The sequence below is a fragment of the Rattus norvegicus genome, chromosome 17 (genome assembly GCF_021556685.1).
Source record: "Rattus norvegicus strain SHRSP/BbbUtx chromosome 17, alternate assembly SHRSP_T2T, whole genome shotgun sequence".
NCBI classification, from domain to species: Eukaryota; Metazoa; Chordata; class Mammalia; order Rodentia; family Muridae; genus Rattus; species Rattus norvegicus.
The window spans coordinates 66,564,577-66,578,523 of record NC_141550.1 but is presented as its reverse complement, the minus strand read 5'-3'; the positions used below and the strand labels follow the sequence as shown (position 1 = coordinate 66,578,523).

The window sequence follows — 13,947 nt, the reverse complement described above, 5'->3', positions numbered from 1 at the left end:
CAGGAAATTAGTTTGCCCAAGGGGGGGGGTGAGCATTGAATCAACACCCCTGTGCTTTAAAGCCACATTTTTAACCTTCATGTCAGGGCTGTTCAAATTTTAGTGTGCCCACGAGTCGCCTGGTGACTCTGTTAACTGCCGGGTATGACTCAGTAGACCTGGGTTGGGGTCATAGATTCTGCACTGTCAGTAAGCTTTTTGCCTGATGCTCCTTGGACCACATTTGAGTATTAGATTCCTTTTATTAATCCCTGAAAGGGCTGAATGTGGCCACGCAAGTGACTAGAGTTCCAGTTTCAGGAGAGAGAGCGAGAGAGAGAGAGAGCGAGAGAGAGAGAGAGCGAGAGAGAGAGAGAGAGAGAGAGGGGAGAGGGGAGAGGGGAGAGGGGAGAGGGGAGAGGGGAGAGGGGAGAGGGGAGAGGGGAGAGGGGACAGGGGACAGGGGACAGGGGACAGGGGACAGGGGACAGGGGACAGGGGAGAGGGGAGAGAGACCCTGATTTTCTCTCTGAGCTAGGTCTACTCTTCAATTTTCTTCAGAGTACCCATAATTGTTCTCTGTGACAGTCCATACCTCTAGCTGCAAACCATTCCTTCTCTCTTCTCTCTCTTCTCTCATAAGAATATCTGTAGTATGAAGCATATACGACAAGACTCTGAACAATATTTAATGATACCCAATACATACTTTATCATCCTTCTTCTATATGGACACAACCTTGCCTTTATTATTGTCTCTGTGTCCTACCTGGTTTCTCAGTGAGACACGTTTGTTCAGATAGATTACTCCAGCTCACATAGCCTGCCATAAAGCATCCACTCAAAAGAAACTGTCGATACACTAATAGAATGCAATAGGTTGCTTCCCCAGTATTGGAGATAAAATGGAGGGCCTTGAGCATGCTAGCTCTACTATTCAGCTGTATCCCAGGGTTCTTGTTTTTTTTTTTTTTTTTTTTGGTTCTTTTTTTCGGAGCTGGGGACCGAACCCAGTGCCTTGCGCTTCCTAGGTAAGCGCTCTACCACTGAGCTAAATCCCCAGCCCCACCCAGGGTTCTTGTTAAGCTGGAATTAAACTTAGAATCACTCTGTATCCTTAGCGGGTCTTGAACCTGCAATCCCCCCAGCCTCATCTCTCTGAGTAGTTAGGATTGCAGGCTAGTGTCTCCAGCTCAATTTATAATTTTTAAGGTGAAGGGCCCCTTGTAAAAAATATATGTTTACAAAACGGGTTTTTCTAGTTTGTTTATTTTTGCTTTTACGTTTTAATTTATTAACACTTTGTTATTGAGAGCTTGGCAAATAATAGATATTACACACAGAAAGGAACTCAAAATTACCTCAGTAATTTTCTATATATTCAGAACAATGTGCTGAAGTTGTGGAGCTTCACCTGGAATCTTATACTTTCAATATCAGATACATTCTTCAGCACTTATATTCCAACAAAAAATAAAAAGTCCACCTCAAAGTCAAAACCAGGAAAACAACTAACTTTATGTCTTATTCTTCATGATTCAAGTGTGTATTACCTGCATTCTGTCTTTTCTCAACACTAATACCCTGTCTTTTTCTCTTTATGTATGCTATGCTGTACCAATGTGTATACTTGCGTGTATGAATATATACATATAGATCATATATATACACACACATATATATTTGCATATTATATACTATATGTGTATGTGTTTTATATATTCATTATATAATTATTTATATATTTATTATATAACATATATGAATTATATACTACTAATAAATAAAAATCAGTATGTAAAAACATAATACATTGTAAATTATATATTATATATAAATATGATTATGTATGTGTATAAGCTAGGATCTGCATATGAGGGTGAATGAATGGTTTCATTATTCCATCATTGTCTGGCCCCTACAATGACCTAATATGTACTGTGATTGTTCCTAATGATCAATTCGAAAATAAAAATCCATAATTTTATCATTACATGTCTTCCATATCTTAAGACACTGATTTTAATGTGTATGTGTAGAATGTTACAAAACAGTATTTTATTTAATCCGTTACATTTAGCTTACTCAGTTTTGTCTTTGTTTTGTTTACTGATTCAGAGGCTGTGATAGGATGTGGTAATTAATGTCACATCCCAATATTAAAACTTGTTACATACAGTTAGCCCCTGCAGATGTTTGCTCTAAAATGTGTCCCTCCCCACAGCCTCTCTTTGGCTTTTGAAAAGTGAAAATCAATCAGTTTCCATTAAATTCATCATCCTTGGATGATCTGTGATAGCCACACTGGCAGGCCTTAATTGCTTTCGATGCTCCTATAAATTAACTTTCAGGCATTGCTTTCGGATCACAGATCATCTCCTCTCTATAAATCTTCCTACCTGCAGGGTGGAAGGATGCCCCCATGCTCTCATACTCACCCTTTACTCTTAGGTGCTACACTAGGAATTTTATGAGCAATTTCTTTACTAGTCTCAGGGCAATCCTGAGTGGCAAGGTGGATTACTGACTCCATTTTACAGATAGAAACTAAGGCCAAGGGAAGTGAAATTATCACTAATATCCTTTCTATTACCAGAATTGCTGCCCACATTACTGGAAGCAATAAAGGCATAACAGATCCAAAGTGCTGAACTTGACATTGTTCGAATTCATTGACCACCACACCAATGGTCACATCTGTCAGTGCAACAGTCCACTCACTCTCTAGTACCAATTTCTGTCTTAGTTTGCTTTCTATCACTGTGATAAAAACCATGACTAAACACAACACGGGAAGGAAAGGGGTTATTTCATCTGCCAAGTTATAGTTCATCATAAAGGGAAGTTGGCAGGCATCTAAAACAAGAACCTGGAAGCAAGAACTAAAGCAGAAGTCATGGAGGATCACTGGTTACTGGCTTGTTCTCTGGTTTGCTCAGCCTGCTTTCTTACAGAACCCAGGACCACCTGGCCAGAGGTGGTACCACGTCCAGTAAAATGAGTCTTCCCATATCAATAATTGATAAAGAAAATGGGGAGCTCTCAGAGACTGAGCCACCACCACAAAAACACACATGGGCTCAAAAGAGCCCCATTTACCACATGTGTAGCAGACATGAAGCTCAATTGAATTGGAGGCTCTCCCTAAAGCTGTATTTTGACTGTGGTAACTGTTCCCCACAGGGCTGCCTTGTCTGGCCTCAGAGCAAGAGGATGTGTCTACCCTGGCAGAGAGAGATTTGATAAGCCGGGGTGGGGAGAATACCCAAAGGGAGAGCATACCTTTTTAGAGGAGAAGGGGGTGGGGCATAGTGGAGGGCCTCTGTGAGGTGGAGACCAGGAGAGGGCATAAATAAATAAATAAATTAAAAATAAAATAAAATTTACAGGAAAAAAGAGAGAGGAAGAAAATGGATGTGCCTACAAGCCAATCCAATGGGAGTATTTTTCATAGTTGAGATTCCCACGCCCCAATGACTAGTTTGTGTCAAGAAGATTTGTGACAAAGAAATTACCAGAACACAATCTATTCTTTTTAGAATGTTGGAGTGATACAAGTCCAAGATTGAGTCTTCTTGGCTCATATATGATATCTTTCCATTAGCTCTTCATACAGTTCTGTAGTAGAAGTAGTTAATGAGATCCCTTAAGTTTGTTCTGTTAGGTCTCTAACTCTAGTCTTGATTGTTCTGTGCTTACCCCCAAGCACCTTCCAAATGCCCCGCTTTCAAATGCCATCACTTTGGAAGTCAGGATTCTAACATATTGATTTGGAGGATGAAGCCAATCAAACCATAACATCTATGACTATTAACATTTCTGTAATGAGAATGCGTTACTCCTATAATCAAAACACATAAATGTGTTCATATAGCCAAGTGCAGTGCTCTATGTACCTTAAAAGACGAGCATTGCTGCCCCTCAGTGGTAGATTCACCCCTTGCCCATGTCAAGGCTTTTCAGTGCTTTTCTCTTATGTTCTAGATGAAAGGCTCCTTTAGCACAAAAGGCCATCTCACTTTTTCTCTATTCCACTATGCCACATCCCACAAGCCGATATCAATGTTTGTATGTAGTCACTTGTATTCCCTTCATATCTACAACCCCTTGCATTGACCTCTTATTTTCTTTCTAAACTCTGCCCTCTAAGGAAGACAACTATTGTATGTTTTTTTCCTCACTTGGCGCCTGATTTTATATAAACATACAAAATCATCTATGTACATACGACAGACATGAAAGTAGGATTAAAATTATCTTGGGAAACACAGGTATGAAAGGGAAATTCTCAATGTATTCACACAATGCATACTCGTATGCAGTTTAAAAATACATCCAAAAGGAAAGAAAAGTGGAAAAACATCAAATTGAATTTACACACACAACAATGTTTCTGTTTTCCAGAAGATAAAGACTTAGGTCCATGTTATGGTTTCATCTTAAATAAAATATATTTGGCGTTAAAATCAATCAGCCAATGAATTCATCAACCAATCAATTCATCAGTCAATCAATCAATCAATCAATCTAGTTGAGTCTCATTTCATATTATGCTTTTCTTGCAAAGTTGTAATCCTATGCTCCCAAAGCCATGCAAACACACTACCTCTTATTCTAACTTTCACACCAATTACCCCGTCAGTTTAATAAGCATTTCCTCTAAAGCATCTTTGTGCCTATACCTATAAACAGATCAAAGATACAGATGAAGGCAGTTTGATTGCATTGCTCACATTTGGTCCAAAGGTGAATAATTCATAGCATTAAAAAAATACACACACAGCTTATCATCAATACTGGATCTGTAGCTCATCAAAGAAAGCTACTTACTAAAGCATCACCACAGGTTCCCTAGCACTCCTGTCAGAGGAACATTCAGCAAGAATTGAATAACTATCTTGCTGAAAGAACATGTTGAAATGGGATAGGGTTTGCAGCCTTGGGATAATGAGAAATTGTGTAAAAAGAATTTTGATTTTTTTATGATATATTGGAATGTAAATATAGTGCACACACACACACACACACACACACACACACACACACACACACACCCCGATCTGTTTTATCACACAACAAACTTCCTTTAAGGGTTTCTTCTACGTGCTGTGCAGTGGTTCCCTCTGGCCTTGCACAAATGCTGCTTGCAACAAAGTCATGCGTTTAGTTTTGAAGCCCATTTCCACAATGTTCTCAGCACAAGTACAAGAACCTTCTTGCTTCTCTTAGACTGTAATTGTATTTCCCTGTGCTCTGAGGCTGTTCAAAATCCCTCATTGAGTTAAAACAAAACACGACACCTCCAAACTACAGACCTGGATTTTCATGAAAGTAATCACCAGTCTCCCCTGCTTGCTATGGCTATGTTGCTGTATTATCTTTCTTAAAGATTTATTTCATTTATTAATTTTAAAATATTTGTTTTCTTTTATTTATGTGTATGAGTGTTTTTCCTGCAGAGGACAGAAGAAGGCATTGGATATCTTGTAACTGGAGTTAGAGATGGTTGTGAACCACCATGTGGGTGGTGAAAACAACCCAGATTCTCTACAAAAACAGCAAGTAGTATTTTCTGTACATAGGACTGAGAGAAAGGAAGAGAAGCATGTGGTCAGGAATGATTAAGAATGCCTAGGTACACAGGACAGCTGAGTTGAAAACAGTATTACCTTTTATTACACACCTGTAACATGAAATACATGCTTGCAACATAAAGTTTATTTCCTCATTGCAGACATCTCCTTCTGACATGTTTGTGTGCATGTGTTTCTCTGAGGACATGTATGTGGAGGCCAGAGGTTGATCTTGGGTGTCTTCCTCAATCACTCTCTGCCTTGTTTGCTGAGATAGAGCTGTTCGCTGGCCTGGAGCGCACTGATCTGGCTGGCCAGCATACTCTACAACTTCTCTCCATCTTTCCCTCACTGCATTAAAATGAAAAGCATGTGCCACTCACTCTGCATGGCCTTTTACAGTGTTGCTTGGATGCCGAGCAATTTGCCAACTGAGCCAGCACCACCCCCAGCCTCCCGTATCTGACTTTTAATTTAGGTATGCGTTTTAGAAGATGGATGGCCATTTTTGTTCAATTTGAAAAGCAGATTGTTCTGTTCAATAGGATCAGTCTCAAATTTTAAATGTTTTCCTAACATATAATTATCATCTTCCAGAGACCCAAAAGTACTGTCAATGTGACTGAAATCAGAATGTAAATATTTTATCAACAGCTGTCAAATCACAATTGGCAGCAAGCAGAAGGCCCCTGAATTACTATCATCTAAACAGAAGACTACATCACTTTATTGACAGATAAAACATTCTTCTGGTTTCCATGTTCCTGTCAGCATCTTCCGTGCATTAACAGAGTGTGCCACTATATGCAGTTGCTGTGACAGTCAGCATGACGATGAAATGTCTTTGCTGTGCTCTTGGAGAGACACCCAGCACAAGGGCAGCTGTCAGTACGTTGTTTCAGCTCATGATATCTGTGGTGTCTGCCTCGAACATAGATTGAATACTACTGTTAGTGGACTATTACTATGTCCATAAAAAGTGTTTGTTACCAGCAATTTGAGAAACCAAGATTTGACTTTTTGAGTATTCATTCAACCAACCTTCTGATTCCAGATGTGCTAGACTTACCCAATAAACTATGGCAGGATGCACAGAATGAACCTGACACTCTTGAAGATCAAAGAGGCCATTGAGTTGAGATTTCTCAAGTTGTCTTTCCAAACAGCTTATATTATATTCTATTTATACCACTATCTGGCTCTCTGTTTCTTATTGTCCCATCTCTAATTTTGCCATTCTTGCCCAATGAAGCAGCAGACATATTGGAGTACTCTTCACATATTGTTTTATTTCTTTGAGGGCTACTAATCCTACAAGATTTTCTGACTCTACAGCCACGCCTTTAATAAATATTTATGTCTCCTGAAAGGAAAGGTGTACTTTAGGAAAGGAGCAAAACAGAGAGGCCCTGTACTCTTGGAGGTTACACTGCGCCATGGTGAGGGAAAGACAGCAAAATGTCAATTAGTGTGATCCAATTACATCTACCTTGTCCTTAAGCTTCATCAGTAATATTGGTTATAACAAGGGAACATTTTAACATGACTTTTAAAAGGAAGCTCTTTCAGTTTAAAAGGGAATAGAACACAGTTACTTAGGATAGGAGAGAGAGAGAGAGAGAGAGAGAGAGAGAGAGAGAGAGAGAGAGAGAGGAAGAAGAAGGAGAAAGAGGAGGAGGAGGAAGAGGAGGAGGAGTAAGAAGAGGAGGAGGAAAAGAGAGAAGGGAGAAGGGAGAGGAAGAAGGAGGAGGAGAAAGGAGAGAGAAGAAAGAAAAAGGGAAGGGAGGGGAGGGGAGGGGAGAGAAGGGAAGGGAAGGGAAGGGAAGAGAAGAAAAGAGACAGTCTAGGGGAAAAATGAATGAATGGAAATGCTGAATAGTGTCAAGTGCCAAGGGCAGTGTCAGGGCCCCAAGGGGAGAGAACGATGAGACACATTCAAGAAAAGAATCAGAAGGAGTGAGGACAAAGATTGGGAAGCAAAGAGAACAGGGACAAGTAGGAGCCAGATCCTGGCAGATGCTCTAAGTCATCGCAATCTGTCAGGGCTCATTGTAAATGCATGGGGAAGAACAGTGGGTTCAAGCAGGTCTTACCAAGCTACTGAGCATTTCTCAGTTGCCAGAGTGGAAGTCAGGTGACCACCAGGAAGCTAATTCTCTAGACTAAGAGGTAGTGGGATACCTTAGAGTAGTGAGGACTATGGCAAGAGACCCAGGATACATTTAGAGGGAAGTGAAGGGGAAAGAGAGGAGCTGATGAATCAAGGATTCTTGACTGGAAGGGGACCGTGTCTTTCCTAAAAATCAGAGAAGACCCAAGGAGGTGAGGGACAAGTTTGTGTGCTGAGCGTACAGGCACACCTTCATACTCTCCACTTACAAACAAAAAGCAAAGGTCTGGAAAGGCAAAGTGACTTTAAAAAACCATTCAGACAAGATGAGCTTCATCTACCAGTCTGTCCTCTTCCTTTCCAGCCCAGGTCTCTCCCTCATTATTCAGCCCCTCCTTCCCAGACACAGCTCCGAGCCTCCCTCAGTGCCTGGCATGATTTTTTTTTCTTGGAAAATATTTTCATTACATATCTTAGTTTTTGATCTGCATTATTTCTTTTCTGGAAGCAAGTGAACATGATTGAAAATAATGGCTGCATGAAGAAGAGTATTTGAGGTTGAGATAACAGGGTAAAATACGAATTTTGGTGGCCACACGCAGACCACGTCTTCTAAACATTTATTTCAAAAGAACAAAATACAATAGGGATGCTACTGTATTCCCTAGCATTCATAGGCGACCCCAAGGCATTTCTGTGCTCCCAGACCCAATGTTTTCCTTTACATATCTTTTATTTTGTCCTAGAAATGAATAGACCACTTGGTTCACCTAATCTGATAAGAGAATAGGCTAATGGAAACTTCATGAATCCACAAAGCATTTCTGAGCTGAACAGTCTTATTTAATTGCTATAAAAATGTAACCAGCAACGGCCTAGGCTCCTGGCACCAGACTGCCAGATAAGACTGGACAGGTACAATATGGGGAAAGACAACCAAAAGTTATACTGCAAACCCAACAAATGCCACTGACTAGACAAAGTCAGTAGAATCTCAGAGCTGTTTCATCTTCTACAAAATACAGATAAAAGAAGTTCGTGCCCTATCATATTGCTCTGGAGATTAAGCCAAGTGTGGAAAGATGTTGAGCATAATGGCCCAGTATGAAGGCTGTGGGTCGGCTTGGTCCTCTCTTGGATCTGAGTGTCAGATGATGCAACAAAAGCTGGGCCAATTCAATGCATGAGTATGCAAGTGTGTGTGCAAGTGTGCACGCACATGCACACACACACACACACACACACTCACACACACACACTCACAGTCTCTTCAGGGTCTATGTTATTTTTTCTTCATGCTCTTGATGCCTATGAGTGTGCTGCATTGAGACTGAAATCTGAGGCTATGTGTCTCCATTAGAACCTCCAGACAGAAACAAAGGGAAACATTCAAAACCCAATTCTTCCTGAGGAAACTTTCTTTACACCTGTTAAACAAAGCTCATGGGCTCAAACTGGGTCACACAGCTCAAGTAAAGAGTACTAGGAAGATAGGATGGGATGCAGGTTTTTTTTCCCTTCCAAGACAAGATTACATGTGGCAACCTGACTGACCTGAAACTCATTATGTAGCCCAGAACTGGCTTCAAGTTCATGGCAATCTTTCTTTGTCGGGGTTTCCTGAGTGCTGGTGCTATAGATGTGAGTCAGCATGTCCATTATGATATGGACTTTTAGCGGAAGTGCTATGCTGCCCTTCACAACACCAAGATTTTTCCAGGAAAGAAGAATGGACTTGGGGTAGGATAGTAACAGATAGAAAAAACCCAGCAGTAACATGCAAAGAAAATTGTGTGTTTTATAATCTTCTTTCTTTGTGCTCACAATCTCTCTGGACTGGTTGAGCCAAGATAATATAAGTCAAAGGATAGTTCTTAAGCTTAAAAGACTGGCAGAAGCAGACCACCTTCCCAGAAGCTACTCAAGAATATATTTGTACTGTGATCTGTTTGTACAAACCAACACACATGCTGGTAATTCAAATATTCTTCATTCTGATGCTGTTGAGGTAAATGATCTATCTATCTATCTATCTATCTATCTATCTATCTATCTATCTATCTATCTATCTATCTATCTACCTATCTATCTATCTACATACACACACATTTTAAAATAAAGCCAGCTTGTTTCAAATTTCAGTAAGCATGCCATTACCTTAAATTTGAATTGCACAAGGAAAGGACACAGTATTATTTCTACCAAGACACAATTGAGCATGTCTGTATAGTCATACTGAGATGCACAAAGTCTGGGGATAAATGTGGACAAATTATAATGGCATGTATGTATGAAGACACCACAGTGAAGCCCATTATTTGGAAGGGGGAAAGGTGATACACGCAAAAGAAAATTTAAATGGTTCTAAACTCCAACTCACAATTGTATTTCTCATTGATTAGTTCATATAGATCAAGTCATTGATTTCCCCCTTTAAAGCAAAGAATCAGCTAGAAAAGACACTTACCTTATTGTACCTTTGCAGAAGTTCGGGATGTCACGTGCTTGGCCACTAGTCAGAATGCAGCACTAGAAAACAAAATGTGGTTAACAAATGAACAAGACCCTGGGAAGGTTGAAGGCAATGTTTATGAGAAAACATCTTGAAGCAACATACGAAAGTTATAGAATTTCCAACTGGAAGTGAATTTATACGTCACAAGGATGAACTTCCATATTACCAGCGACGAGGACACAGGAATTCAGAAAAGCTAAGTTATCTGTCACTCTCAGTAAGTAAAGCTCCTGCCACCCAAGTGTGAGGATTTCAGTTTAGCCTCTAGAATTTACACTAAACAGCCTGGTATGGTGCTGCACATCTGTAATTCCAGAACTTGAAGGTAGACTGGAGGATTCCCAGAGTCTCAGGGTAGAGAAAGACCCTAGGTCTCACTGCACGTATGGGGCAGATCTGCAGCTTGATCTTCATGTGGGTCCTGAAAAACTGGAGTCAGGGCTATACCAAAAGCTGTTGCCTGTATGTGGGATGCGTTCTTCTAGCCGGGCTGCCTTGTCTGGCCTCAGTGGGGCAGAAAGTGCTTAGCCTCACAGAGATTTGATGTATCAGGGTGTGGGAATACCATGGGAGGAGGCTGGAGGGAAAGATTGTGGGAGGGGATGGCCAGGAAGGGGGCAGGGAGAGAGATGTAAAGTGAATAAGTTTAAAAAAGAAATGGAAGGTGGGGAGAAAGAAAGGGAAAGAGAAGAATCGAACCCCAGTGAGCTCCTGGCTCTACAGCTCCACCCTCCCAAAGTCTCCCTAAGGTCAGGGTAGCAAAGAAGGTCACTCACCTGAAAGTGAGAACAATGGCATCCCCATCCTCCCTTTTCAGCATCCCCTCCCCCCACCTTATTTCAAAGGGAAGTCACGTGCCTAATATCCGAGGAGGTCCTGCATTCTACCTGCCCCCATACTATTCAAGAATATACTCATGTGATGATCTCAGAAGCAGCCCCCTCTCATTCATGGACACAATGAAATGTTAAGGAAACCACTCAGATGTAGCCCTCATTTCAAAGCTCTAGTGCTAGGGCTGGAACCTTAGAGAAGTGACCAAGTTTTCTTTCTGCTGTGATAAACATATAGTGACCAATAGCGACCCGGAGAGGAGAGGGCTTATTTCACTCTGTGGGTTACAGCTCATCACGGAGGGAAGTTGAGACAGGGACTGAAGAGCACACAGCTTACTATCTTGCTTCTTCTGATTAGCTTAGCTACCTTTCTTTTACCTCTGAGGCTCATCAAAGATGGCTCTGCAAATAGAGGGCTTGTCCCGCCCCCCCATCAATCAGAAATCAAGAAAATGCTGTACAGACATGAGGACAGTAAATCTGATGAGGGCAGTTCCTCAGTAGAAATTCTTCATCCCAGATATATCTAGATGTGTGAGAATTTGACAAAACCTAACCAGCACACGGGGCACTTCTTTTGTTAACCTAATTTTAAATAATTGTGACATGTATATACATATATGTACATATATATACATATGCATATACACATATATACACATATATATGCACACACACATACACACACACACACACACACACACACACACACACACACACATATATATATATATATATATGAACAACTTGGGTGTCATCCTTAGGAATACATTCTACCTTTTTTGAAGAAAGGTGTCTCACTGGCTTGAAGTTCATCAATGAGTTGGGTAAACTGGCCAATAAGCCCCAGAGATACATTATTCTCTGTGTCCCCAGTTCTGGGATTCCACATATGTACCACCACACCTAGCATCTTATGTGGCAAGCACTTTATTGACTGATCCACAGCCCAGGAAGCACCGCCTTTAAAGGTTAATCAGACATGAAGAAGAGGCACTGTGGAAAAACACCGGGGGGAAGTGTGCAGATGAGAAGGATGCTACCTAGGAGATGCAGAGAGGAGCCTCAAAGGGAGAAGTAGGTGGGAGCCTAAATCACATGCACTGGACTGTCTCAGCAAGAAAGAGGGAACTGAGGCAAACTCTGTGAGTGTGGCCTGTGACAATCAAAGCTCTGAGATACATGGCAAACTTTAAGAAGGATCTGTAGACACTGGAATGTGCCATTGACAAGTCAAGAATAGATCTGCATCATAGTCACGTAAGTCTGCAAGGAATAGATGGAAAAATGAAAAGCAATCAGTCAATTTGAGAGTCAGTTTCTGCCATAGCATTCTTTGCCTTTCCTTGGGATTCTCCCTGAACCACTGCACACAATGTAAGAAACTGAGGCTATGGTGTGGCTGGGACTTAGGTCGTCCCAGCCCAGACCTTGAATCTGGTTCTGTTTGAGCGTCCTACCATTGCATTCTTGTGCTTGCTTTAACATCAGCTCTACAGCAATACATCCCTGAAAACGAACATCTGTCCCTAGCCCCACATAAACACTCCCATCCTTTCTCAAGCTGTGGTCCAATGATACTTTGGTGGGAGGAGGCAGGCGGTGTTTCTCTCTCTCATCGTCATCTAGCAAGCAGCATGCGGGCATGCTGATGAATGAAGGGTTCATTCATCACTGCTGGGGTTCTCATAGGAGAGCGTTTGCACTATATGTGTCTATGGCCAGGCTTGGCTTTTCAAGTGGGTACTGAAGACTGAACTCCAGGGCGAATGTGTAGCCAGATGATTCCTTTCATATGCAGGTAAATCACCTCTCCCTATCCTACCGAATTCCAGAGAACAGTTACCAAACCATCAGCCATAGTTTGAATCTCATTGTTAAAATTGGGTCAGTTTGCCAGGGCAGACTTTGGTCAACAAAGCTGTCTAATTGACAACCAGGACTCGTGATGTGCTGACATCTTGGATCCAGATTGCTTTGACAAGTCAACATATAGACATGGGTAATGTAAACTTACACAAGATTACATTAATGTGACAATAGTCCATGAGGAATAGATTATGAAAGAATCAGTTGCTGTAAGTTTCTGCTCACTAATGAATATGTGAGCAGTTCCTGAGGTGGAAAACCCCCAAGTTTCTCCAGGATCAGATACGGCAAAGTATTCACTTTGAAAACTAGCAAACGTCCTGGCTTCAAAGTCATTTTATTGCCAATTAATTGTACATGGCATTCACTTGGGAGTAAGCTGTAAATCTCGGACTGCAGAAGATTGGCTTTTGCAAATCCCAGGAACCACGGTTCAGAAGGTTACAGTCTTAGAATATTACTGGCGATGTCAAAGATGACTGTCACAATTATGCAGATAGCTGAACATAGAGGGGGCACAGTGCTGGGGAATAACCATGGAAAGCTAAAAGATGGGTTTCTTTCCATGGGATGCAAACTACTCTTTGATTGACAACATGCAAGAGTTAGGTCGCCTGTCCACTATTGAAATAACAGAAGGTGATGTGAAGTGTAACTCTGGACTTTCTGGATGACAATCCGACAGGATTTATGTCCTTTAAACTTAAATCTTCTTAATTATTTTGAGGATACACATTCTCTTATTTCCAAAAAGACACAAAGCATCAGCTTAGATGTCCACCCCTCCCTTTTTTCAATTTAAGTGAATGATAAATGAGTCCCCAGTCATCTGATTTAGATAGAATAGAACCTGTTCACAGTCTTGAAATAACTGGGCTTAATTAACTAATTTAACTCTTGAATTTGCCCGAAATTAGATCTTGGACCCTTAGGGGCAATCAAAACATTCCCATTTCAATTTCAAAGTTTGCTAGTCTGATTTATTTGAAGACCAAAATAAAAAGTGCTTTGGCAAAATTGAGATTGAAAGTCTTTTTATGGGTTTATGATAAATATAGCACTTAA

At 41.0% G+C, this 13,947-nt stretch overlaps 1 protein-coding gene across 6 annotated transcripts in view; it reads right to left on the bottom strand.

Moving 5' to 3' along the window:
- Chrm3 (cholinergic receptor, muscarinic 3) overlaps positions 1-13,947 on the bottom strand; it is a 462,709-nt gene that overhangs the window by 235,616 nt on the left and 213,146 nt on the right. For all 6 annotated transcript variants that reach the window (XM_087589759.1, XM_087589761.1, XM_087589760.1 and 3 more), the window contains 1 exon segment: positions 10,130-10,191. Coding sequence is in view for 1 of the 6 variants with exons in the window: in XM_087589758.1 (XP_087445884.1) it covers positions 10,130-10,191 (62 nt within the window). In the remaining 5 variants the exon portion in view is untranslated.